Source organism: Simochromis diagramma, unplaced genomic scaffold, assembly GCF_900408965.1.
Source record: "Simochromis diagramma unplaced genomic scaffold, fSimDia1.1 OVJJ01000421.1, whole genome shotgun sequence".
Taxonomy (NCBI): domain Eukaryota; kingdom Metazoa; phylum Chordata; class Actinopteri; order Cichliformes; family Cichlidae; genus Simochromis; species Simochromis diagramma.
In genome coordinates, this window is record NW_024387250.1 from 5,088,669 (window position 1) to 5,116,279 (window position 27,611).

At 39.9% G+C, this 27,611-nt stretch overlaps 2 protein-coding genes across 3 annotated transcripts in view; one reads left to right on the forward strand and one right to left on the reverse strand.

The window, feature by feature from the left end:
• march8 (membrane-associated ring finger (C3HC4) 8) overlaps nucleotides 1-13,329 on the forward strand; it is a 90,119-nt gene extending 76,790 nt beyond the window's left edge. Inside the window, exons 6-9 of one of the 2 annotated variants that reach the window (XM_040001451.1) lie at nucleotides 4,346-4,526; nucleotides 6,499-6,634; nucleotides 8,830-8,844; nucleotides 10,734-13,329. In XM_040001451.1, the coding sequence (XP_039857385.1) occupies nucleotides 4,346-4,526; nucleotides 6,499-6,634; nucleotides 8,830-8,844; nucleotides 10,734-11,038 (637 nt within the window). In that variant the 3' untranslated portion in view covers nucleotides 11,039-13,329. The remainder of the gene's footprint in view (nucleotides 1-4,345; nucleotides 4,527-6,498; nucleotides 6,635-8,829; nucleotides 8,845-10,733) is intronic. The other variant, XM_040001450.1, reaches the window with a different exon arrangement.
• A 743-nt stretch (nucleotides 13,330-14,072) lies between these two features.
• alox5a (arachidonate 5-lipoxygenase a) lies at nucleotides 14,073-27,611 on the reverse strand. Its single transcript, XM_040001449.1, has 14 exons — nucleotides 24,422-27,611; nucleotides 23,351-23,549; nucleotides 23,159-23,240; nucleotides 22,947-23,069; nucleotides 22,241-22,347; nucleotides 21,972-22,144; nucleotides 20,844-20,990; nucleotides 20,512-20,715; nucleotides 20,350-20,436; nucleotides 18,182-18,360; nucleotides 17,869-17,990; nucleotides 17,361-17,461; nucleotides 16,016-16,186; nucleotides 14,073-15,806 (listed from the first exon to the last, which is right to left on the reverse strand). Exons 1-14 carry the CDS (start codon nucleotides 24,569-24,571, stop codon nucleotides 15,627-15,629), a joined length of 2,025 nt encoding a protein of 674 aa, XP_039857383.1. The 5' UTR covers nucleotides 24,572-27,611; the 3' UTR covers nucleotides 14,073-15,626.

A 27,611-nucleotide genomic window follows, 5' to 3' on the forward strand; every position in this document is an offset into this window, starting at 1 on the left:
GAGCATATCAGTGTAAATATGCCAGAGTTATCCAAAAGGCTGCTTTTCATCTGTAGTCGCTGGCAGGTCAGACAAAAAACAGTAAATAAGGAATTAAGCAGACCGTCAGACAATGTCAAACAATGTAGTCCAGACAACAAATACATCAAATTACAGCATAACATCTCATAGCAAAAAAACAGAACAACAAGTAAATATAAAAACTTACAACATTAAAGATGATTGATGTTATTTGTAAAATTAACGATCACTAATCTGATCCCCTTTTAGCCATCGTTTGAGATGAGTTTTAAATGTATTGCAGGTAAAGAGGTCATACATATAGTAACTAGTTATCCGTCCCTTATTTAATCCAAACTTTTTTCCAGTATCCTCACACTCTGCACCATAAATAAGCTTCATGTGTTGTTATTTTCTATGCTATGTTGTTTTCAGTGTTGTCTGTTGTTGCGTGCACTGAGAGCAAAGAAACAGCTGGAGCCCAATTCCTTGTATGTGTACGAGTGCTTGGTCAATAAATCTGATTCTCATTCAGATACAGAAGTGCAAAAATATCTGTTTTTGGTAGCATAGTTTACAAAATAAGAGACATAAAGACACACACATCAGAACAGTAGGGAGTCACAGAGTGTGAGCACAAAATCTTGTCAACACATTTCTGTTTGTGTGCAGTTTTTGATCAGGCTTTAAATGAGGGGTGTATACTCCAAATCCAGTCCTTCTCAGTCATGCTGCGGCGTTTGCTGCAGGTGCACTAAGCTCCCAGCGCTTTGTTGTTACTGCGATATCTGTGATGTGGGTGTACAACCTTTTCATTACCAAATTGTAGGATTTAATTTCACTTACAGCTTTGAAAGTGTGTCAGCAGAATTCAGCCGAGGGAGCACAGTAACCTTTTCAGATGGGCCTGAACCCCCAGAGCCTGTATTGGCCTTTTTTTTTTTTTTTCTTTCCTTAACCATGACCAACCTCCTAACTAAATCACAGCGATTGTACTCAAGTTTATATTTTCTCCAGTTTTTGTTTCTTTACTTTGATACATATGCATTACTGAATGCATATTTGTGGATTAGGCAAGAACATGCAATGATTTTCAAATAGTTGGCAACGATTTAAAAAAAAAAATTATCAAAAGTTTTAGTTATTCCATAAACAACTAAATGTAGGATTTAATGACTCAGTTTTTAATTTGCAGGAAATTCAAATAACATTGAGCCGCAGTGGTTCTAATGTTCAAAAAACAGCATTACAGGGTAGCTTTTAAGCTTTTAAATCTGACAGCATAAAACAGCTAGGGTCTGTGTAATTCCTTAACCTTCCTCCAACAGTTAAATGTCTCCTCAGCAAATTTAATATTCTCTTTGAAGGCAAGCGTGCTCATGCAAAGACAAACGAGTACCCGCTTAAATGATCAGAGACAAGAAAGGAGAAAGAAAAATAAAAGGAGACAGAGAGAGATTGCTTAGCCACTAAAGCCACTAAATTGATCACTGATCAGCATGTCTCTGGCAGCGCTTAAACTGCGCAGACTGAAAAGAGTCTGAGAGGCAAATACTTCAGATGCCGCACATATCTTTCACAGGAAAATCTATTCGGCGGAAAAGCAAGAGAAGACAGATTAGTGGTGTTAAAATTCATTTGAAAAAAACATACACATACATTTTTGGATGAGGGCAGAATGAGGAATAACTGGAGGGGGTGTGGAGTGCAAAAGACTGGCTTCATGCCACCAGAGAAAATTATAAGGAAGCAAAAAAAAAAAAGAGGAACAGGAAGAAAGCGAACGCTTCGGCAGGCATTTGAGCTTGTTTCCTTCTCAGCTTCTGGGGCTTGTGATTTCCTGACTCTGTTTGCTTCTCACATTTTAATGTTGTCATACTCGTACGGCGACTCTGCCATCTTAAAACTACCGTCAAACAGGGTGTGTTGTGGATGCAAGTGATGCAAATTAAATTTTAACGTCCTAAGAGTGCACGGAATGTGCCGCTGCTGACAAAAAGTTAATTTACCTGCGAATTTCCACGCCTGGGTTATTATGTTAATCTGTTGGAATATATGGATGCGCCTCGTGTTAAATGACGAAGGTGAATGTTGCGTGCTTTATTTGTGAGATTTCTTGCCTCCCGCCGAGGCGGTTCAGCCTGTTGTGGAATCAGGTGAAAGTTCCCTGAATGTCTCAGTGAAAGATTCCTCCGCCCTCATCCGCTCGTGTTGTTTACCGATCGCTGCATTTCCACCGCAACTCCATGCGGAGGTGTTGGGATTTTTCTGTGGTTATCTCCTCCCACATAAGAAGAATAATTTTTCAGATCTGTTTATTTCAGCAGGCAGAAATCGTTGATCTACTTCCTCTGGCTTTTCTTTTTTAAAATTGAAATAGAAATACAGTATGTGTGGGATGAGAATCTGCAGTTCATCATCTCGTTATGCATGCAAATGAACACAAACAAAGCAGTCTATCCATAATCAAAAACAACAACAACAAAAAACTTATTCTAGTGATGTCGATTGTGTCTCGCCTTTCCTTTAATCCCCCAGTCCTTATTCCACTTCTTCCACCTCCTCTGCTTAAGAACCTTTGGATATGACCTATTTTTATCCACCTTTGTTCACTTTGTCTTTTAATCTTGTAACACTCTGGCCAGTTCACCAAAGTCTTGAAATAGACGTCATCTCGTGTGCTCCCTTTTCTAACATGTGTGAACGCATACGTGGGCGTGCATGTGTTCCTTCATGAACCAGGATAAAGACAATCCCATCTGAACACCCAGCTCTCTCCGCCTCCTTCTCCTCCACCTCGTCTTCGCCACGCTTTGTTTGCTTGCATCTTCCAGCCCATAAAGACATGCCATTGCTCCTCGCTACCCACTCAGGAGAAGAAAGCATCACAGAAGACGTTCCTGGATTATTGATCTTACTGCCTGTGAAATCTGTAGGGAACAAAATGTATTTGAAAAATAAATTAATAGAACATGTGCCCTGCTTTGTGTATTCTGTACCCATTTAAGGTATTATTTGCTTTTTAAACTACAACACCTTTAAGCCCTTTATCAGGCACCCTGGTAGTCTAGAGAAAGACATCAGTCTGACTTTTAATCAATGTCATGTTGTGGTCTAACAAGCAGCCTGATTTTGGTGCTTATTGGTTATTCACTGAGGACTGTAATCTGAAAAACCACAACAAAGTCGATGTCCTGACATTGAAGTCTAAGATCATAATAATTTTCTACTTTCTCAAGTAAGGCATGGCGTGTGATGTAACCTCCTCTCACCACTAAAACTGACAGATCCTGACTATCGTGCAGGTGAAAGTGTCCACATAGTCTGGATTTGCTCAGACTGCCCATCAATCTGCCTTACACTGAGTGGAAAGATTCGGACAAATATACTCCTCCTTAGTGTCTGGCAACGCAGACCAACATCCTCCATCCTGTCAGACAGCATCTGATGTGTGTGATGTTGGAGTGGTGGACTCCTTCAAGTCAGTCTATTGGAAAAGTGATTGGTTCCTCTCACTGACAACAGACTGTCCAGCAGTCATTAGAGGCAACAGACGCCTAATCGAATGTTCCAGCTGTCGGTGTCTGTACTCGAGGCTTTCCAGGCATCTACGGGGACTGGACACAGCATCACAAACACCTGTTAAAGAGAATATAGCTGCTTCCTGTAGTATTTTTAACGAATATCGTGTTCATGTGGTTATTTTTTGGCCAACATTTGTTAGGTGTTAAAAGTGCAACAACTCCAAGGCACTTCAGCCTTCATCAGCGTTCGTAGCAGTGCATTGCAGCGATACACAAACAGACGTATTTGTCATGGACTGTATTACAGTAATTAAAAAACTCACATATTTATAACATTTATTACCTCTTGTCTGACAATGAAACTCAGTGCTGTACAGCTACAGAGTGAAATGACATTAAAAGTGTTCAGTTTTGCACAGAAACACAAAAAATGCAGGAGATGAGTTTCTCAAAATGTTGTTTGGACTTGCAAATGAATCTATTTAGTTTGTCTTTACTGGGTTTACTCATGTGGGACATGTATTGTCTGCTGTGACAAGGGTGTTAATTTTGTTTTCTCTGTTTGTGAAATCATATTCTCACCTGTTTACTTAAAGCTGTTGTAGGTGTGGAAAAATCAGTTGCATATTGTGCTCTTGGCGATGCTACTCCAGCTTTGCTGACGCGCAGTCTTATATTACACAACTCCCAAGTTTTCTCAGTGTGTCGCCTTCGCCTGCCAACTTTTCCCTTTTTGATCTTTCCCCTCTCTCCCATCTTGCTCCTGTTACTAGCTGTCTAGCCTGTAGCTTAGTGTTGACTGTATTCTCTGCCTCCCGCAGGATTTGTCACTGCGAAGGGGATGACGAGAGCCCTCTGATCACACCATGCCACTGCACAGGGAGCTTGCGCTTTGTCCACCAGTCCTGTCTACAGCAGTGGATCAAGAGCTCTGACACTCGTTGCTGTGAGCTGTGTAAATACGAGTTCATCATGGAGACTAAACTCAAACCACTGCGCAAGGTAAGCTGGTTAGGTGTGTGCATATTTGGCTGTTAAGCAGTTCAGCCTCAGTTATTAAAGTCACGTTCTTGTCTCTGCGTCCTAACTTAGCTCACGTCACTCCTTTGTTGTGAAGCGAAAAATACCAAAAAACTATCTCCAGTCTTGTCGTGCAGACACAAGAGCACAATAAGCCATTTTCATAAGCAAACCACTTGTCCGGGTGGTTGTGATCCCTTTCAGTGGTTTAGAGGCAGTCCACGTTCCTGAAAGGCTCTTATCAATCACTGTGGCCTGAAGATAGCAGGACACTCTAATTAAAATTCCTCCACCCTTCATTAGCTGCACAAAAGGCCTTAAACAAATGCTCTGCTGTTAATAGCTTCCGAATCCCATGGGTGAATATTGAAGTTGTTCATGTGTGAGTGCACAAGGAAATTTGAGATGAGAGGCGGATGTTGTTGTCAGTATGAAAGTTTTTATTAAAGAGTGCTTGATGTCATGTTGTTCGGCAACACCCGCGTCTTATTAAAGTGACCCTGCAATTATTCATCACTGAATTCATTATTATGGATTTGGATGTTTGGGAAAGCTACACAAAGCTATCTGACAGTACAGATATCATATGATTTCATTTTTAGTGCTGGGCAGATTTCTGGCATTTATTTTAGTGCAGCCAATGATTGACCAGGTGCTCCACAGTTATCTGAGCTTCCTGGCAGGTAGCAGGGTATATCACCTGGATGCTGCATGCCATGCTCTTCTCTATCTCATTAACCCTGCCAAGAAGCATTGTGTAACACTGGATTTTGCTGACAGGAGCTGAATAAAAAAGGCCTTCATGGTACTTTCACATCTGGGGAAAACAGTAGGTGAAGACTGCAGCACAACCAAAATTTATTGCGATTGTGTGCAATGAACTTGCAATCTTGTGGCTGTCGAAATGGCTGCTCTGAAGACGGGGACCAGCTCGGCGATGATAAAACTCCAATAAGCATGGGATCAATGGGATCAAGCTGCCTATTGCATGCAATCTATATGTATTAATACAGCAATTAACCAAATCTGCTGCTGTCTACATACACAGAAATTCAAACACGAAATTGCTTAGATCTGAAACAGAAATTCCTCCACAAACAGCGTCTCGATGTTATACAGGAGTATAGCCAGAATGCAACCAGTCGAGTCCTCTGCTGCTAAGTGATCAGATTCAGGCGAGTTGCGCTCATCCATGCAGACCGACTCAGATTATAAATAATACAGCAGTGATTTGCAAACCTTCACCAGCCTGTGATTGCAGTCAGCCTGAGTCAGATCGTGATTGTTGGGAGACGAGTTGCCTTGTCAACAGTTCTTCGCCCAGAAGTTAAAGGTGTTACTTGATAAACCTCTGGGCAACCACTTGTTTCTAACCACAAGGAGGCTACCACCCTGATTTTAGTGTTTCAAACAAAAACTGTATATAAAAGATGGATGATGCCACCTTCACCTCCCTTAACTTTGCCATTAAGGCTGCCGTCCTGTTGTTTTGTTTTATTTTGAATGGCCTTGCATAAGTAGTCGTATTTAGATCAAAGGGTAGAGTGCTGTCATCTTATGCTAGCAAGCCTTTTTAGCAGGCTGCATTCATCAGTTGTGGAGGTGCAATACAGAGACGTATATATCTGCTAATTGGTGCTAACTAACAGACTAATCAAAGGAAATAGAATTTCACTAACCAAAGCTGGAACATGAACATTTCAGACAGACTGTCTGTAGAGATGAAAACAGTTTTTGTAGCAGAATGGAAACATGTTTTTATGACTGAAAATTGGCATTTTTAGGGGATTGGCTCACTTTAGAGCCAGTTTCGACTGGCCATTAGAGGAATTTGATCTTTGGCTTCAGTTTTGAGCCATAGAGGCTCTGCTTAGTTTGAAAGCATGTTCCTTTTTTTATTTTTATTTTTTTTAAATGTGTGTGAATATGCTCAAAAGTCTTCCATCTTTGGCAGTGGGAGAAACTACAGATGACGGCGAGCGAGAGAAGAAAGATCATGTGTTCAGTCACCTTCCACATCATCGCCATCACCTGTGTGGTGTGGTCGCTCTACGTTCTCATCGACAGAACAGCAGAGGAAATCAAATCAGGTCAGCACTGACTCTCACGCACACAAACAAACACTAAAACATTAATACAACATCGTCTGTGGTACATGTTTGCTTTGGATGTTATCTATTCATCCACAATTGTCTCCAAGTTGTGACTAGCACTCAAAAATATTCATCTCATTCTTTGACACTTTTAGAGTTTGTTTTAGCAAAGTGAGGCAATTTTTTTTTAAGTGATGCTGTTTTTGTGTGTCGAAGGTTAGTTTGTGGTTAATCTGACTGTAAAAGAAAAACTGTACTCAGCAAAATAACCAGACAGGAATAGTGTGCAAAGTCTGGAATTTTTTAGCATATATGTGTGTGATGTGAGTGGTATGACAGCTGTGTGACAGCAGCAGTTAGTATGAGTTTGGCACATGCGTGTTTGTGGCAAAAAATTGGATGCAACAGCTGACTACACATCACACGCAATGCTTTACGTCACTGAAGTGACAAGGATAAGGAAATGATTTACCGTAGGGTGATTTTTCTTATGAACTTCTTTTTGCAAGCACAGAAGTCGACCACTGTCAGCCACTAGAAAGACGGTACTTGTGCGTTGCCCTTATTTTTCATAGCTCATACATATTTTTCTTTAAATACTAGTATAGACCCACGCTACACTATTGTTTGGCCTGTCCATATTGTTGTTGGTAAAATTAGAATAACGTGACACTTTAAATGGCTGATTTTTATCCCATTGGTGGGTGGTTGCTTGGCAACATGATGACGTTATAATTTGCCATGTATAAGTCGACTTTTAGGAGTATAATTTTTTTAATTGATGTAAAATGAAAACGACAAGATATTTTCTTGAGGCGTCATAGGTACATAAACAAGTGACTTTAGCCTGTTGCTAGGAGGTGCCAGACAGCCTGATGACATCATAATATTTGAAATAGATAAAAAAAAACCTTTAGGCTGTGTGTAGGAGGATTTGGAGGCCTGCTTATTTATCATTATGAAGCACATCTGTCTGTCTATATTTGCTGAATTCAGTCTTTATTGCAGGTTATTTACATATTCAAAGGGCTTCTGCTTCAGACCTGGTAGCTACAGCCTTCTTTTATATACAGTCTATGGACTTAGATAACTTATTATTCTGATATTTTAGACTGGAAACGGCTAGCACAGCTATATCCAAATGTAAACAAAATGTGCCTGGTTTTTACTCTTGTGTTTGACGAGCACATCAAAGTGTAGAAAATATGTAATGAGTGCTGGACTGTTCATGAATGGGCACAGCATATTTTGGGGACTCTCAGGAAGGCTAAAAAGGGACCGTTGATCTGAACACATCAAAATGACAAACAAATAAGTGAGTTTGTGGTGCTTATAGCGTGATTTTGTTACTTTTGAGGAAAGCTAACTGGCCACTCATGCTTTATGTAGCTTACAAACATGAGTGGTATTGATCTGAAATACAATTCCTTCAAGGTGTGCAGTTTTCTGAGCACAGCATTTATGTTTACATTTTTATATTTATTGAAAAGGGTGACTGCTTTCTTCCATCGCAATATTTCAGATTTTGCCTCTAGCTTTTTCCAGTTTTATGCGTGTGCCAAACTGGTACCTGCTGCTGGCTATAGTAAAAATGTCCAATAAGCGGGGCTTTATGGTTTTTCATTCAAATCTCAGAATAAGAGGAAAATAACACTGGGCTCCCTGAGCTGCTTCTTACAGCCATAAAAAGTGGGCATCCACTTTGGGCTCCCATCATCAGGGATAAAAATGGAGAATGCTCCTGTAATGGTGACTTGTTGTAGCATCAGCTGGCACTACCTCTGCTGCTACTCATCCCTCCCTGGCATATTTGGCACTTTCAAAACTGTGTACAGATGGAAGAGCAGGCTGTGCCTGTTAAGCCCAACCTGATGATTCAGACTTGCTACAGTCCCTGAGGGCTGTCAGGTCCAGTCACCATGGTGATGCCAAATAGTCCTGCTTGTCTGCTGCCTCACAGAACCACGGCCATTTATTTTTCTTCTAGATTCGCTCTCAAAATAAAAGGAAAGATGGATGTAAACATCTTGACGTTTGTTCTCCATGTATGATTGTGGAACAGAGCTGATGTTGATTGCATGATGAAATTGTGTAAATGTAATATCTGACATCGTTTTTAATTTCTGCCTTTTCTTTCAATCTGTTTGTACGTCTTTTGTAATACATGATACTTACACTCTTTACCCATGCAGCCGGAAGAGTCCCAGGTAAACATTTCAACTTTGACCTTTTGACTTTCACATTGTGTCTTCTCCCTCCCTTCTGTACCAAGTCCTTTTTTCAGCCACTCTTTGCGTCCGTTTCTTTCCCTTTTCTTCTTTGATTTCCGAGTAGAAATAATCGTACTTCATCCTTTAAGGCTGGTTATATTCACACCACCTCCATGAATGTTTCCGCCTAATGAACACAGACAGACAAAGCTGAGGAACATGCTGTGATTTATTTTCTGTGTTATACTTTGTGGCTGAGGGCTTTGATTAAAACGAACCTCGCTGACATATTCTCACACAACAAATGACACATTAATCGCTTCTCATAATGCTAGATAGAAAGCCCCTGACATCTCTGTCCAGCATAGTTAATACCACACTGGTTATATTATGTTTGCCTTCTTTGAATTGGCATTCCTCATATGAGGCACTTTTATATCTTAAACTAGCTGTTATGGTAGCCAATATGAAGAAACGGATGGGTTTCGGGCATTTTAGAGTACTTTCACTGCCTCTTATTATTTGTTTTAGAGAGCACTGAGGCTTATTACAATTATTTATATGTCCCAGAAATTGCTAATTTATATCCTCTTCTTTGATTTCTGCTTTTTGCAAGGATGTTATAATTACCCCTGGAGTTACAGAAATGTACTTTGCCTAATTAACTGCATATCACATTAATGCTAAGCGTTTTGCATAGACAGATGCACCTTTTTTGCAGTGTTTCCACTTTTAAAAGAGTCATTTGTTTGTTCATTTTTTGTACCAAAGGCTCCCAGCCTATCATGAAGTAGAAATGTTGCAGCAGGGTGCCACCATTTATCCCCCTGTTTCTTTGTTTCTGTTCGTCTAATTGGGCAATTCAATTTTGAACACCATGTCTGTAAATTGTGAAAAGTCTGCACTGCAGTATGGATGGGTAATATGGATATAATAATATAAGAGAGTTTCTAAAAAGCAGTCAGCTGAGAGATGTGTATAGGTTGTAGAACCAGATAAGAATTTCAGATCATTTAGTTACTTAAATATCTGAAGTCTCAACAGTGTGGAAGAGATGAGCCATTGCACACGGAGAGCTGGAGAGGGCCGTATAAGGGCTTCAACCCAGGAGCACACCTGGTACCTGCACCTTTTTCTGAGGAGCAACAACTATTGTGGCTACTCATGCTTCCCCTTTTTTGGGGGGGTTGACTTGTTTGTTGTTGCCTCTCCATTGCACCTGTTAGTTTCATTTATGCCAGAATAGGTGAAATCACAGTGGTTTCTGCTTCCTTAATTTTCTTCACATCTTTGAGCAGTGTGTAAATTAATGCACACAATAAACTAAATGTTAGTGTCAGCTGCCACAATGCAAACAATATAGCATATCTGAAAAGATAACTTAATAATTGATTTTTATCCCATTGACTGGCCCCACCCACATTGCATTACCATAGAAATGACAGGATGCTCGCTATCTCATGCGTCTCTCCATGCTCAGGACTTTGACTTTAATCCTGTACAAATTTGAGTTTTAAAAAAAGGCAAATCTCTATCAGTAAATTGTTAAGATCTTGTTTGAAAAAGTAGAACACACTGGGCAATTTGTAATAATAGTGTCTATTTGCAGTATAGAGGAATGGGAGACACAGTTTCCTGCTGCGGATATCCTCACTGCTAATGCATATTCTAGTTAAAGGATGATCTGTTGAACGATTCACTGAAATGTGATGAATTTGCAGCAGCTTATAAACCAGTGCTTCTCTCTGTTTTATTCAGATCTCCTACACTTGAACATAAATAAAGTGCATCTGCTTTTCTTTTTTTACAGTCTTCTCTGTGTTTGACTTGTCCACTTGTTGATATTTATGTATTTATTTATTTTTTGTCTGTTCTCTGTTCCTCAGGAATCCTGGAATGGCCTTTCTGGACCAAGCTTGTGGTGGTGGCCATCGGATTTACAGGTGGACTGGTTTTCATGTACGTCCAGTGCAAAGTCTACATCCATCTATGGAGGAGACTCAAGGCGTATAACCGGGTCATATATGTGCAGAACCGTCCAGAGACATATAAAAAGTATCCACTGGAGAAGCCCCCCCTAATGGAGCCGAGTCTGGAGAACAAAGAGGCTCTGGCCCCCAATCTGTCAGACACAAACTCCTCCCAGTACACGGAAACAGAGGACTACAGTATGGAGGTGCTTCATGTCTGACACCAGAGTCTGTGCCATTGGTTGTCGTGCACATACTCCACACCCAAACAGGCCCGCAGAGGAGAGGAACAGTCGTGATCGGTCACTGAGGAACAACCGTACCCTTTTCCCTGAAGCCAGAATGACCCACGTCCTCCACTATCACCTTATACTCCCTAAACTCCATCCACAAAGACAGAGAGGCCATGAGTTTCCCTCTGCCTACATTCCTCCTATCACACTGTATTCCTCCCTCCACCTGCATCTTTTCCTTTCCCAGGAACAGACTCTTTACACTGACTTCTGTAAATGTTGGAAGAGGCCTGGTGCAAACCACTCTGTATACACACACACACACACACACACACACACACACACACACACACAGACTCTTTAATGTACACCTCTGGGAGAGCTGGACTGAAAAGAATGGACTTGCAAAAGGCTCTGGAGGTCTACACGTCCCCGATGTGTGGTTTGTTTGTGGGTTTTGATCAATCTGTTCTTTTTTTACCTCCTGTGAGTGTCGGGCTAACCTGCCATGGATCAGTATGTAGCGCCATGCATCAAGATCTCTGGAACATTCCAGATACTGCCATCTCTGCGGTCTGTCAGCTCCACGCCGGTCTGGATCCAGCGAGACCTGGATCCGAAGATGCATCAAAGCACTTTTTATTTTTTAGTCCCCAAAGCACATCCCACCCCTTCTTCTCATTGCCCCCTCTTTTTTTTCTTTCTTGTATCTTGTACGTTGTAAATGGGGGAGAGCAAACAAACTTTTCTTCAAGTGCAACATATGCTTAAAGATTAATCCTTCTGTGGATGACTAAAAGGATTTGGGGTTAAAAAAAAATGAGTCATTTGAACGACGTCAGTTGCATAACTTTGATTCAGATGATGGAAAATCTAGCCACTTGACTTCTGTACCCCATGGTGAACTTTCTGAAGGCTTTGAGAATGTAATCTTTTTAAAAATGATTTAAAAAAATTTATAAAATGTAAAAAAAAAATCATTTTTTTACTGGTCACGGGAAATTGCGCTTTGTCTCGATCATAATGAGGGCCTTTGGGCATAAACAACGTCGCGCTTGTGTTTTGTTTTCTTTGGTTTTTTTTTAAAATAGGTATTTACAGTTTTTAACATGTTAACTCGCTTGCTTAGCCATGGGACAAGCCTCGAGGAATCCACAGCTGCCTACTTTCAGTTTGTCCACTGAACTTTAACCAAAGGTTTTAACTACAAAAAAGAAACATGCTTTAGCTCCTACCCTGTTTTTTTGCATGGTTACAATCCAGCCACACTTAATTTTTTCACTTAAGCAAGATTAAGGTGGAAGTGTGAAAGGATTCTTAGTGAGCATTTCAGATGAGTACTCGGTGTAACTGTATTTTATTTGTTTTCGCTCTCTTACATGTTGGTCTACTTTAGTATTCGATCACAAGACAGCCAACTGATTTCTGGCTTAAAAAACACCTTTTTTTGCCACGTTTACTCCACAGTTAAGCATTAAGAATGACTTTGAAGTCAGTGTAACATTTCACTGCTGCTCATTACGTTCAGAAAAACTCAGTTTCTTTTAATAAAATCAATGCAATACAGCTGCTTATTTATGGCTGTGACAGAGTCGATGTGCATCATTGCTTTTTGAGGAGCTGACTGTACCGCCATCTGCTGGTGTTAAAGTGAAGGTGCAGCCTGAGATGGGCAGCGGTTGATTTCTCAGGTCGAAGTGGGTGTTTTTTCTGGGGGGGGGCTCACAGTCATTGTAAGTGCGTTTGTCTATGTGAGAGCACAGCAATGCCCAGGCTCATGTTGAGCCTTACAGCCATTCCAGCAACACACACATTTTTCAAAAACTGTATTTGATACCAGTATACTGTCTGTGAACAATGATGGTCCAACAACGTACCTGACAATTACTGCTCAGCAGCAGCAATAAAGCGCTTTGGGGTTTTTTTTGTTTTGTGTTATTTGCATACTGTATTTATGTATATGCCCCACGGAGACTTGAGATCTGGAGTTTAATATAATTTTAATACATAAATGAGCCGAGGGACTTGTTGTGTGTCAAGTTGGATTAAGACCTAGTAATGAGAACCATCTCAGATTCTTCAGTACCCGGGAGGCTCAGTGCAATTAGACAGATTTTATTTTTTAAAAAGTGCAATTACCCTTTTGTTGATGTTCTGTTCTGCAATTATGTACCGGTGTTTAAAGTCCAGGATGTCCTCTGGATAGAAAATTACTTTCTTTATATTGTGTTGTATTTATTTTTAACTGAAAACAGCATATTTTTGTTCATTTACACACACAAAAAGACCCTTTCATTAGTGAATTTTATGCAACTTACACTTAATTTTTCTTCCCAGACACTAATAGAAGAAAATTATTTTCAGCCCTTGTTTTGCATGTAGTCATTCAGATAATAGAGTTGCTCGACGCTTCAGTCCCTTTTTTAGTTTTTAAATTGATTGTGGTGTCTTTTTACTTTCTCCCCATAGGAGCTGGCTCCTTCAATGAAATATGAGAGGAGTTTTGTTCTAGTGTGATGGCTTTGGATTGTTTCCTCTCTGAGCATCTTATCCTCTTTACAGTCTTTGCGTCACTCACCCTTTACGTCCATAATCCCACGGAGCAGAACATCAACTGAGACTCTTCTCAGCCTCACTATTTTAGGCTGTCTGTTGATTACCTGGTGACTAAAATTTGATCATGTCTGGGACTAGTGTAACTTGCATAAAAGCTACATTTGTTTACTACTGACTGGACTTGAACATATATGACTGTTCCCCTGTCTTATACCATTCCGCGAGTCTGTCTGTGAATTTGCTTTGAAATAGTAACTGTAAAGAATTTGGTAAAATGTACTTTTTTGTTTTTATGAAAAATGTTGATGTGCTTTCAGTTAATTTCCCACGTTTGAACAAAATATGTAGTAATTAAAAGAACAACCAAATAAAAAATTAAGTGACTTTTAAAACTTTGTGACTTTTAAAAAAAACGAGCAGGGACAAATCCAGTCTTAATGGATAATTAAAAACATTTCAAAGGGCGTTGCGCTGTAGCACTTTAATTTATTTTCACCCAAATAAGCTGCAAATCATTTTGAAATCAGCTCTTTAGCCAGAAGCTGTAATGCCAGCGACAGAAACGTTCAGCTCGCCGCTCGATGATCTTGCCCTAAAACTTTTCTATGACAGAAATACAAACTTCACATTCAGCATATAGCAGAAAACACGGTTTGTCACCTTCTCTCAACCTCTTAAGTAATTGTTATGCAAGGGCAAGATGAGGAAAGACACCATCGTTTGAGTGAATAAAGGCAACACAATATGTACCCATGCATCTTTAAAAAATAACTATCACAAAAAAAATTTTTTTGTGATTGAAAAAGGTAAACTTTCACATATTCTATATTAATCACACACTAATTCTCACAAATTAGAATATTGCTTGCATAAATTACTATTCAAACATAATGATTAAACAACATATCTTCGGCGGTGTAGTTCTACTGCTGATTGGTCAGTTGTCCAGATGAAGACTGCCAGCACCCTCCAAAAGGAGAGCCACACTGCTGAAAAGGCTGGCTGCTCACAGACGCTGTATCAAAGCATAACAGCAGGAAGTTGACTGGACAGGGAAAAGGTGCACAAGCAGCAGCCTTGAGAGGATTATCAGGAGAAGTCGATTCAAGAATTTGGGAGAACTTCACAAGGACTGCAGGAGAGACATCCTTAGGAAAGGACCCACATCCGTAACATCAGGTCATTCCTGTCAGAAGCATCTTACATGAGCTAAGGAGAGAAGGAAGTGAACTGCTGCTTATTTCAGATGAAGTACATTTTCTATCAAAGTACGAGACTGGAGAGGCACAGGTGTTTGAATTCTAGTGTGAACTTTCTGGAATCTGTGCTGATGCGAGGTGCTGGTTGTTACTGGTGGTTGGTCCACTGAGATTCATCAAGTCCAAAGTCAACACAGGCATCTACCAGGATATTTTAGAGCTTCACGTTTCCTTTTGCTGAGAGGCTTTATGGAGATACTGATTTCATTTTCCGGCATGAAGCTTAGCATCTGCCCACAGTGCCAAAATGATTACCAGATGTTTTTTCTGACCATATTATTATTATTATTATTGTGTTTGATTGGCCAACCAGCTCACCTGACCTGAACTACAGAGAGAATGTGTGGGGTATAGTCACCGTTAGATGAGAAACACCGGACTCAAAAAGGAACACAAGCTAAAAGCTGCTGTCAAAAACACCTCAGCAATTTTGATTCATTTCAGGAAATATTCAAATAATTTGGGACCCTGGATTTTTGACCATAACCAGCATAATTAAAGCATTTTTTTAATGTTCACTTTACGTATAATGAATGTAGATTATATGAAAGTTTATCTTCTTGAATTATTACAATAAAAACCTTCAAAATATTCCGATTTTTCAAGATGCACTATTACAAGATTAAAAAGAAACCGCTTCCACAGAAATATCCCAATCATAGGTAACATAGAGCATATCTGGACAGCTCGGTAACATCATCAATCTTCAATCTGTATGTATAAGTATGAGCCTCCCCACTAAATTAGTCTTTTTTGAATTCTCAAACTGCAACACTGTTTGGGATTTTGTCAGGAGACATGTTGTAGTATGGTAGCTTCTTTCCCTCATTCCTCTTCTTGATGGAGCTGGTTATCTCTGCCAGCTCCTTCCTGAACTTTGCCATGGCATCCTTCACCGGCTTCTCTGTGAAGTGCTCATCAGGATACATTCCCAGGTACAGCTGCAGAAAGAGTGAGACGTGATAGGTTATTTAGCCTGGAGGAACGCCACAAGGAAAAAGGAAGGAAAAAAGAAGTACATTCTGAAACAGAGGAGAGCATCTTGGGAAATGAGAAATGTACCAAATGTATCAAACTTTTGATTGTTTTGGATGTGTGTCTGTGCTGAGATGTGAAAGTGTTCGAACGGTTGTCTGTGTGCTTTTCCTACTTCATTCTCTTGGTATTGGCTGAGGGCCCAGACGGCCCCCAGGTGCCAGCTGGAGCGCCCGCGATCAGGAAGGCTCTCAACGATCAAATTCACATTGGCCAGGCCTTTCTTGTTGGGTGGGGGTTTCCGCATGGTAGATGGAGCATTGGGGATCCAGGAACACCAGTCATACTACACAATGTACACAAAGATACAGTGTGTGCATTTACCCAAGTGCTGTACAACAGTACAAGTCTGATGTTAAAGAATAAATATTAAAGAATAAATATATATTCTTAGTACTTATTTTCTGATTATATTGTTTTATGTACTTTAATAATAAAGGCCTGTATAAAGCAGGGTCAGCTTTGAAGAATATAAAGAACCAGATTTAATACTGAGCAAAATCTTTCATCTTCTTCTGCTTTCTAATTTTACTTTTAGATTTCATAAGAAAACACTGCACCGCATATTACATGTGGAATTAATAGCTGCATAAAAGGTTTAAGATTTTATATTAAACAGACTTTTTGTAGGCAGACCCCATACAAACATAAATATATATATATATAAAATACTGAAAACACATGGATGACCAGAGAATAAAGGGAGTTATAGGTTCAATTACCATGTAAAACATAATTCTCTCAGGGTGAAGTTACTGCCACATGTCCCCTGACAAAAGCCACATTCACTCACAGATTCATAGCTTTACTGTATCTATCACACACACACACACACACACACACACACACACACACACACACACACACACACACACACAGTGGATGCAGTATCATGCCAAATGATTAGCAGAAGCCAGGGATCGAACTGCCGACCTTATGTGACCTTTAGTTCTCTTGGCTGCCACTCTCTTAGGATAGTTTAATAGTAAGCTTAAATCTTTTTTATTGATAGATAGAATTATTTCGAACATGCAAATATAACTGAAATAACAAGAGAAATAAAAAACAAAATTTCAAAAAAAAACCCTTCAAAAATCATCAAGTTTTCATGTCTATGTCTATGTCTACAGAATGTGTGTGCTCGAAATGTGTGTGCTTGTTAATGTTGTTGTGTTTATTGGGCGTTGTTTTTACCAAAAAGAGTAACGACCACTGCTGTAGGAAACGTAGTCACCACTAGTTTCACCTCAATCGGCTGCAGCAGGAAAACTTTGCTGCGGGTTTTAAATGCACACACTGATGCTTCAGTAGGAACAGTGTACAAAAACGTTTTTCTGTATTAATGAAACTTCTGCAGTAGCAAGTGTTTTTTTCTAATATTTTGACATTTTTTACTTTAAGTAGGTACTTTTTGACTTAAAAATCAATGAATTTCCACTTCTAGACACGCCTCCATTTACCTGTCCGAAGTTGACAGCTGCATGCTGGGCTGAGGCAGTGAAGATAATAACGGTCAGGTACTCTATCAGTTCCTCGCGTGTCTTCACGGACTTGGGAAACTCTATGCACGAAAGTGGGAACATAGAATCGACAAAATGAGCTCCAAGCTTTTTTCTTTGTTTTTTTCCACCGCTTTTTTCTTTTGCAAGTCTATCTCTGCACATTGCACTCAGAATAGACAAGCGTGGTGAAATGCAGAAGCATTACAACATCAGGACTCAGGGAGTGACACAATCAGACTGCTGTGGCTTCCCTCCTTCACCCTTAAACTATTCATCCATAAGAGAGCAGATTTGAATTTATAATGCTGTCTGTTTCCTGTCATACCTGTCTTCCAGAAAACACCAGACTAGGAGAGCAAGCATCTTTTCGCCTTGAGAAAAAGTCTGAATGGATGGTTGGGTGGTGTATTTTGCTCGATGCTGCATTAGCAAAAGAAACCTCACGCAAAACAACTCCTCTACCTACCGCAGTAATCCAGGTCCTGCATACCGAAGCTGCACACATCTTTAACAAAGGCCTGGATTTCTTCATCTCCCTGCACCCTCTCATCGCTTGTGTAATAAATATTCACAACATCAGACACAAACCTGTGGGGAAGAAAACGGATAGATGTCACGTACAGAGGGAAAAAATGCTGTAACTTCTCTTATTTGAAGCACACACACACACACACAAGGGTAGAAATCTTCCTACACCTCTCGCTGTTTGTTCTTTCTTACAACTGCCCTCACTCCTTTCTCAGTGCTCTGTGCTAAAACTTTAAAAAGTCATTCCTCACCTCTTGGTAGCCTCCCACACCTTGTAGCCATCATCCCTGTAGAAGTAGGTTGGCAGTTCCTCCTTACTGTCCACACCACGGGACTTGATCAAATCAGGGAAGCACAGAGACCTGAAGGTCAAAGTCTTCACAGCCCTCTGAACCATCTGGACGTGACCGCCTCCGCCTGTTGCATTCGCCTTTATGAGGATGGAGAACATCATCCTTATTTAAACTGAAGCAAATTTAACTTTCAGTCTTCAATAGGAATGCACTTTTGCTAAATTCCCTACTTCATTATTTCACTGTTAGTTAGATTTTTGCTTGCTAAGCTAAGCCTCAGTGTTTTGTGAATACAGGAAGATCCAGTTAAGTTTGTTTGTTGAGAGACTGGGTTTGCTTTCAGAGGGGCCTGAAAGCCTTTAAATACCATAGGAATCACAAATAGACCAGCAGTCTGAGAGCAAAGTGCTCTATACAGTACTACGAGATCTCTGAGATAAGATGACGCCTGATTATTCAAGACCTTTTATGTGAAGGCAAGGACATTAAATTGAGTTCTGGATTTACCAGGGAGCCAATGAAGAGAAGCCAATATGTGGGAAATATGCTATCTCTTTCTAGCCTTTCTTGGCTTTTCTGGGAGTTTTTAGGACATCATGATAGGAATCAGTTACAATAGTGCAGGCTGGAAGTAATAAATGCATGAACTAGGTTTTCAGCATCACTCCAAAACAGGATGTTTTTTTTATTTTAGAGATGTTGTGCACAAGAAAGCAGTCCTAAATATTTGTATAATATGTGCACTGGTGGACAGAAATGACACCAAGATTCCTCACTGGAGGCCAAAATAATGTCATCCAGATTAAGTAAAGGGTATTAGGGCCAATTACAACGACCCCTGTTTTATCTGAATATAGAGGCAGTAATTTAGAGGTCATCCAGGTCTTTAAATCTTTAAGACTGTCAGGGGCTGGGGCTGTGACCCAGCATTTTGAGTCCACTGTGTGATTTATATTCTTATATTGTATTGAATATATGCTTAGTTCTTGTGTTGTCATTATTAGTTAGGATTTAGCTGAGTTTTATTCTAGTTTAGGTTTCTATGCCCCCTTCTGTGAGTCTGTTCTTGTCTTCTGTGTTAGTTGTCAGGTCTACGTCTTGTCATGTTTACTGTTTATTTTGAAAGTCTTGTGTCCATGTTCCATGTATTTTTGTTTTACTTCCCCTGTGGTGTCACGATGTTCATCTGTGTCAGGTGTATCCTCATGTATTTCCACTTCCCCTGATCACCTCCTGTGTGTATTTAGTCTGTCTGTTGTCATTCTGTCTTTGTCAGGTCGTCTGTTTGTTTTCCCTCCTCAGTACTGTCTCCTCCTGTGTTCTGCATTTGGGTCCATTCCATTAATACACCGGCGAATATCGCCGTGAGAAAGACATTCCTGCAGTTTACCTAATTAGTGTGTTATCTGGCTTCACGAATAGATAAAGTTGCGTATCATCTGCATAGCAATGAAAATGCATGCTATGCCTTTGAATGATACTGCATAAGGGAATACAATATTATGATCAGCAGTATCAAACGCTGCACTGAAGTCTAGCTGTACAAGCACAGAGAGGAGTCCACTGTCAGAGACCATAAAAAGATCATTTGTAATCTTCACTAAAGCTGTTTCTGTGCTGTGATGAGCTCTGAAACCTGACTGAAACTCAGAAAAAAAATTACTCTGCAGACGATTAGTTAGTTGTAATAGCCCAGTTAGCTGCTGGCCCATAATTATCCAAGACAGCTGGATCAAGTGACAAATCACAGCTTTGTAAGTAATGGCTTAATTACTACAACCTTAAAGGGCTGTAGTACACAGCCCATTGATAAAGATCAATTGATCATATTTGAGATTGAAGCATTAAATGATGGTAGGGCTTCTTTGAGCATTCTTGTATGAATTGGATCTAATAGACACGCCGATGGTTTGGAGAAGGTAATTATTGAAGTTAACTCAGAAAGATCAATCAGAGAGAATGAGTCTAAATAAATATCAATAATATGTTAAGCAGCTGTACGTAATGATGTGTCTGAGAGAAGGTTATGAGTATTTTTTTCCTCTAATGGTTAAAATTTAATTTGTGAAGAAATGAATGAATTCATTATTCATTAAGGTTAAAGGAATGATTATCCACAAACTCGCCTTGTCGAAGATGCCGCACTCACAGATGAGCTGCTCTCGAGCCTTGGTATTGATTGCGATGGTAAAACGAATGTGTGGGATGAGTAGCTGGGAGAAGGATGGACAACCAGTAAACCAAAGAATCAATAAGTCGTAACATTTAATAATAAGCTGGAGTTTTACCTTAAATGCAGGGTGAACAGCAGCAAGCTGCCTGAACATGGCAATACCAAACACCTCTGTCATCAGATGTGTCCGGAGCAGGTGTGTGATTGTCTGGTGGTGGTGGAAGTCACTGGAGCGGACCCAGATCTTAGCCAGCAGCCAGTCGTACTGACCATCAGTTGGCAGGAAGATGGGGTTGTCTTCACCTGGAACCTGGCCAAGCTGAAAAAGACCAGCGTGGAATGAAAAAGAAAGAGTTTCAGTCAAACTGAAATTTCAGCTGCATGAAGAAATGTCCGCCTGTTAAAAACAACGTAACAAACAACTGCTGCTGTTGAGCATCTTTTTACCTGTATGGCTATGGGCATGATCTTGTTCTGAGCATTCTTGTATAGCAAACAGATCGGAGCTGCCAGGTACTGCAGTGTGCAGGGGTCTGTGGAGTTTGGAGTGATGCCGTCTAGCACCTCGTAGTCTACTATGTAGATGTTACCTGCCTGGAGTGAGAACACCAGTTTATTTTTTGGTTATAAGATTGGGCAAACCTGCAGTCAGCTGAGACTAAAGAAGTCACTTGGATGAGTGACGAAATGTTTCTCCCACTAAAAACGTCCAGATGAACTGAATCAGCTTTTGGAGAACACCAGTTTATATTATGCATTAGTTCCCAAAGTGTGGGGCGCGCCTCCTTGGACACTGCTAGCATAATGGACAGGTTTTTTGATGGGGCTCCCACACAAACGCAAACCAGAGGCTGAAGCATCGCCAGATACGCTTCCAAACCCAAGACTAGAACAGCAGCTGTCGTGCCAAGGTAGGTATCCCCGACAGAATTAGTTTCCCCTGCGTCAGGAACACACGCTGGGCTCTCCAAATCAGGGACAAACAGTATCCCACATTCTTGATTTTTAGCTCACAAACACTTCTTATAACTACTAACTATTCCTGAAACTTGGGAGGTTTTAGCTCTTTATACAGTAAAGTTACAGGAGGATAAAAATAATTATCAGGAAAAATGTCCTTCGTTTGTTAAAACAATCCCATCCGATACCACGTGAATAAACATATAAATTTCTGTTGTAGCCCTCAAACTGAATGGTAATGTAACGACACTCACTTTTCACTTTTTCACAAAACTAAAACACAGTTGTTTATGTTTTTAAACACATTTTGCACAGAGAGACATTTTTTTAAAGATGTATTGACATCAGCGTTGAATATTCTTACACAGTCAAAAAAAATAGACATAAAATAATTACACAATAAAGACGGTTCGTTTTTCTGTTATTCAAAAGGGGTAGTGGCTTATTTTATTATTTCTTGTAAAATAAAGGGGGGGCTGGCAAAAAAAAGTTTGGGAACCACTGCATTAGCGGGAGATTTAAAGAGAGCTGTAGCTGCTGTCAACATAAACCTGACAAAATTTTTCACACTGATAAATCCACTACATTCAGAGAAACAAACATAGCCATGTGTACCTCTATTTCCTCCTCCAGGGTGAGCTCCCTCTCCAGGCTGACAGCAACCATCTCATGAGTGACGGGAAACTTGTCAGGGAGCTTCTTGCACTTCCGGATCAGTACAGGGTTGCAACCATTCAGAAACTGGTATCCAAACATGAAATCCTCTTTCCAGTGTTGCATCACATACTCTGAATATTATATCATGTCAGAATCTCAGAGGAAATATCTAAAATATTTAATGTGATATAAGTATGTTTGTACAATGTAGTGTAGATGAAGCTGACCTGAAATGGTGTTTTTGATTCTCACAAAGATTTTCTCAAAGTCAGAGAAGTCACTCCAGGAGGACTGGAACATGTGCATGAACTGGTTCACAAACAGGTTCTCTATTCTGGAAAATCATCATCGTAATCACAATCACCGTTATGCACAACATTCAAGAAAACCAAAGAATCTGAAATTGGATGTATTTTGGAGCAAAGAATCAAAGAAACACTGCTGTTAAAATAATTTCAGGAAAAGAAAACGACGTCTGATGATGCAGCAATGCTCACTTTTTGACGTTACTTCTGTCCACAAAGCTGCAGCATTTCTGAAGAAACAACTGGAGCTCAAAATGGATAACTGGTTTAGCCATTCGATTATAATATTAGCATGAGTATTTTTGTTCACCCTGCTCGTGATGCAAACAGCTGTGTTTTGGATCTGTTTTGTGTTTGCATCTACTCGCAAGCTCACACGTCTGCCTAAAAGCGCAATGCAAATGTCTCCGGTGATAAACAGACAATGACACCACTGTTTATGTTTTGGATTTTTTTCCCGGTTAGCCCTGAGTACAGAAAATAAAGAGCATATTATCAGGCATCAGCCCATCGTTTGATTCTGAATGCTTTGCATTAAACAGGGGGTTAAAACTCCACTGACTCCCTCTGTGCTGTATACTGAGGGACTTGTTCACCTTTACAGGCAGTTGTAAGTGGGGTCACTTACGCCTTGCTGTAGTTCAGTATGAAGTCCACTCCTTTCTCACTGTCAAACTGGATGTCCCGGGGCAAATCCTTGTGTCTGTTAGCATCTATACTCATAGGAAAGCCTGGCTGCCACTCTCTCCATCTGTAAAATGCAGCAGTGTTGTTAGAAAACATCCTCATCAGCCTGCCTGTACCTCACAATAACAAGCTGGAGATGCAGCGCAAACTTGCCTGTAGGTTTTTCTCCTCCCATCCAGCTCTTTCTGTCTGTGCTGCTTGACCAGACTGGTCTTATCATCCTGAGGCAGATGTGCTACAAGAGAAAGAAAAAGTGTGGAACTCGTTTTTCCACTGCAGGTTGACAGATGAACAAGATAAAACATGTGATTTGTGTGGCAAACAAACAAAACAAGAGATGACTACCTTGTCCATCTCGGAGCACCACTTCCTTGTCATTCACCAGCCAACAAAAGCAGGGGAACTCCAAGTAGTCTCCAGATGGGGTCTTGACAGTGATGTACCTGCAATACCAGTCGTCTTGCACCCAGTACTTCTTCTTCTCAATCTTCACCAAGACGATGTCACCCAGGTTCTCCCCAACTCTCACCTCATAGGAGTCCACCTGAAACGTGGTCAACATCTACCGTCAAAAGTGAATGCTGAAAACTGCCAGTTTATTATTAAATGGGGAAAAAGAAATTTCTAAGCATATAATATGGGACATTTTTAAGTAAAAAACAAAATAGAAGCATATGCATGTTTGTAAGTGGGTTGAATCTATAATCTGTAAACAAAATAGAAAAACCTTTTTAATATATTATTTTAACTGAAAATTAAATCTAAGCAATCTAAGAAATTAGAAATGAGTAAATTTAACATTTATAATATAAAATTCACTTTCTGTAATTTCCCATTGTTTAATTTATACCCATAGATTTACCACAATCAACTGTAACATTAAAACCACCCCCCTGATAGTGCATAATGCTCCCCTACTGCTGCCAAAACAGGTCAGGTTAATCAAAGCGCACAGGGCCTCTGAGCTCTTAAAATGGTTGTTTGGCACAGAGGTGTTGGCAGAAGGTGACCTCAGTCCTGTGGGGCCTTTTGTTTTGTACTGAAAGTAATTCTAATTTTGAAAGGTGCTACTTTAATAACCTACTGATCATCTCATCGTGTTATAAAAGTGGCTCCGTTTCCGTCACTGCACACAGCAAAATCTCCAGTGTTAAATTAACACTAGAGAGTGTCTATATGGGTCCACTCTGAGTGTTAAACACAACACTGTTGGGTGTTAAATAAACACTTTTGACAGTGTTATATGTTTAAAAGCAACCCAGTCAGTTTTGAAGATTAACAATGACTAACACTGAGCAGTGCTGATTTTCTAACACTGGAATATTTCTAACATTTTGAGTCATTTTCCAGTGTTACAAAATCAGCCATACAGTTATCAGCTGTTTGTGATCATCATCCATGAATTTCATTACTTACCGCTCCTCTCTCAAAGTCATTGTAAAGAGGTTTGTCCAGGAGCGTTCTCTCGCTGCACCCCTCCGTGCCCACAAGTGTAATATAGATGTAATCATCAGTCCCCGCAAACCACTGGTTCCCTGTGGCAACTGTAACTGTATAAGAAGGCATGACGACCACACAGGACGTAAAGAACTCCAGCAATGTCCCAACACCGTCTGAAGGTAAAGAAATCTGCAGTAAATCTCTTCTATTATCACCTACGAGAGGTTGAATCTGAGATGTTTAGCAGCCGTTGGTTCCCCTTCTTGCCTAAAAGCTTTTCTTCGGTGATGTAAACTTCGCACTTGTTGCTACAACTCAAGCATCAAGCTATTGTATAATCATGTGACAGGGGGAGGTGCATGACGAGAACTAACTGACCTCCCTGTGATGTGACTGATCGCCACACTTTGACTTGAAATGAGGTCAAAATATAATATAGCCGTCCTTCCTCTGTTATTTTAGGTGTTTTAGGGCCTACAGACATAAATGTGGACACAAGAAAAGGTGTCTTATTCCAGAAACAGGTATCAAATTAAACTTTCTTTCTTTTAAACCTTCCTTTGTCTGCAGACAAAGGAGTTTTTTTAATATGTATATAAGGGACAGCATCCCTGATTTTGGAATTCCTTTAGGAAAACAGAGACGAGCACGACAACCTACATTAAAACACTAACTGACTTTAACTAATTTGATGTGAAACTGTATCAAAAAACATATGAGTCTCTATTAGGTGTATCTTTTGCATCTGTGTCTCATTTACAAATCAAATCACTAGGTGCCATGGGACAACAGTGGATGGTAGTTTTAGTAAAATAAATGCAAATGCATCAGCGAGTCCCCCTGCGTGGTTTTAAAGGGGGGGAAAAATATAACGTCAACATGAAAAAGGAGCTATACGTGCCAAACTCAGAGTGGGAAAAGGAATGAAGTTGTTGCTTCGTCACTGACTGGATTCAAAAGTGTTTTTCCTCTCGTAAATGATAAAAGCAAGGAGAAAGAAACTCCTGCTCCTCATACTTGGATGGAGTAGTAAGGGACAGCATCTTCAGAAGAAAAGTGAAATCAAAGACAAAAATAAAGATACCAGACCTCGTACTGTTTTAAGAAGATGGCATGTAATTATATCATTCAGACACTGCTTTTAAAAAGCATGGCAACTAAAACTGAACAAGTACAAAGTCAGAAAATAAAGCTCACAAACAAACAAAACAAGGCATTTTCATTGTTCATTTCTAAAACAAAAAAAGATATTCTTTCAGCCCCATCTAGCCCGGCAGTGCTTCTCCACATAAACACCCGAACAATAACAATCCATTACCAGTGGCAGTGGGCAGTAGGAGCATCGAGTGAGGGGAAAGCTGTTTTTAAAAAACCCAATATGGAAATAAGAGGAACGGAAAAACAATGATGAAAGCATTTGTGCACTCTGGACGAATGACTGCTGAAAGGTCTGTTTCCTGAAAGTAGCTGCAACTTGGTATTAGTATGTCAGTAAGTCCAACAATGTAGGTGTACTGTATTTGTTTATTGAAGTCACACACAGACTTCGTCAACTGCACTTTTACATTTGAAACTTTTGATATGGAAGAAGTCTGCTTTCCTACATTTTTAGACTTTTTTCCAACACCTTTAGTCACAAGTCTGTGTCTAACACCGAGTCTTTAGAGCGTGTAAGCTGCCCAAAATGTCAGCACATTTCAATATGCTACAACAGTGCTTTCTGACCCCTCAAGTGTGCTTTCCAACAGAATGATTAAAGACCAGTTTGAACCTGTCCACACTTTAAACTGGATCTTCTGGGACTTCAGTGAATTAAGCAATAAATTACTCTATGAACGGACAGCAGATCAGAAGAAAAAAAAAAAAAAAAAAAAAAGCTATCTTCTGTACAAATTTGCAGCTGAGCTGTCGAGGTAAAACAGCGCACCTCTCTAGGAGATATTCAAATGAGACAGAGGTGTATATTAGGGGAAAATCCCTCTGTGGGCATGAGCAAACTGTGATAAAGAGTATGTAGACACGGCTTCATTTGAAAGACTCACAAACCCATAATGGTGGAAAGCACCGTTTTAAGAATCTGCCTTTTGCACTTCCCCGCCCCATTCATATCTACCTACACACATGCACGCACACATGTTAAAGCTGAGGCATCAGCTGACTCATGCAGACAAATGTTTAATAAAACATACTAATCACTGTGAAGAAGTGAGACATTGAATGCAGAGAAAGGCAAGAGGCTAAATAAAACTAGGATGCCTGATCAACAATTAAGGATCCTTATTATTGGTGACTTGAAGGCATGTGATGAAAAAGATCCAAACATAATTTTTTCTTCAGTAATTAATTCGCTTTTTTTCTCCTCTTGGACAATAAATGTAAACAGTCAGTGAAACTCCAGTGAAACACAGCATGTATGATTATTACTATCTGAATGACTTCTTGTGGTTAAAAGCAAACCCAAGTTCCTTAATCTGTCAAGAAGTTGTTGATTTCATATGAATGTTGCCAACAGTAAACAAAACATATCAGTGCTGCCACCCAGTGGCAACAGGTCGCTAAATCAATAAATACAGCTAGAGTCATTAAGTGCAAATTACTCCTGAGTCCCATCTGGCAATCGTGTCCCTCCACGATATCAGCCCAGAAAACACATTATATCAAAATCTCAGCATCTCAAAAGATCTGTGTGAACACCAGTGATCAACGGTGGACACGATTCAGTCTAATCAAAGACACAGACTAAACATCTAAGAGCACGTTAAACAGAAGAGCAAGGGTCTGCTTTTGAACATGTACACAGTAACTGCTCTAATTAAGTATTCTGGCAGTAAAATAAGGGATTGTTTCAAAATAAAAGTCATGTACCACACATGTCACAGCATCTCTAAAAAATATGCACGAAAAATGAGCATAAAAGAAAGAAAAAAAAGGGGGGGCAAAAAAAATGCACAACTTATAGATTTCCTTAAGTTGTGCAGTTTATAATTAAACACTAAGCTTTAAATCTGCAAAAATACTTTAACTTATTTTACAATTACTCTCAAATTTCAGCCAAAGCTACGTTTTACCACATTGAAATAAAATAAAGATATGACAAATAATAAAGACGTTAACACATTCCTATTCTCTGTACAAAAAAAAATAATTATATATATATATATATATA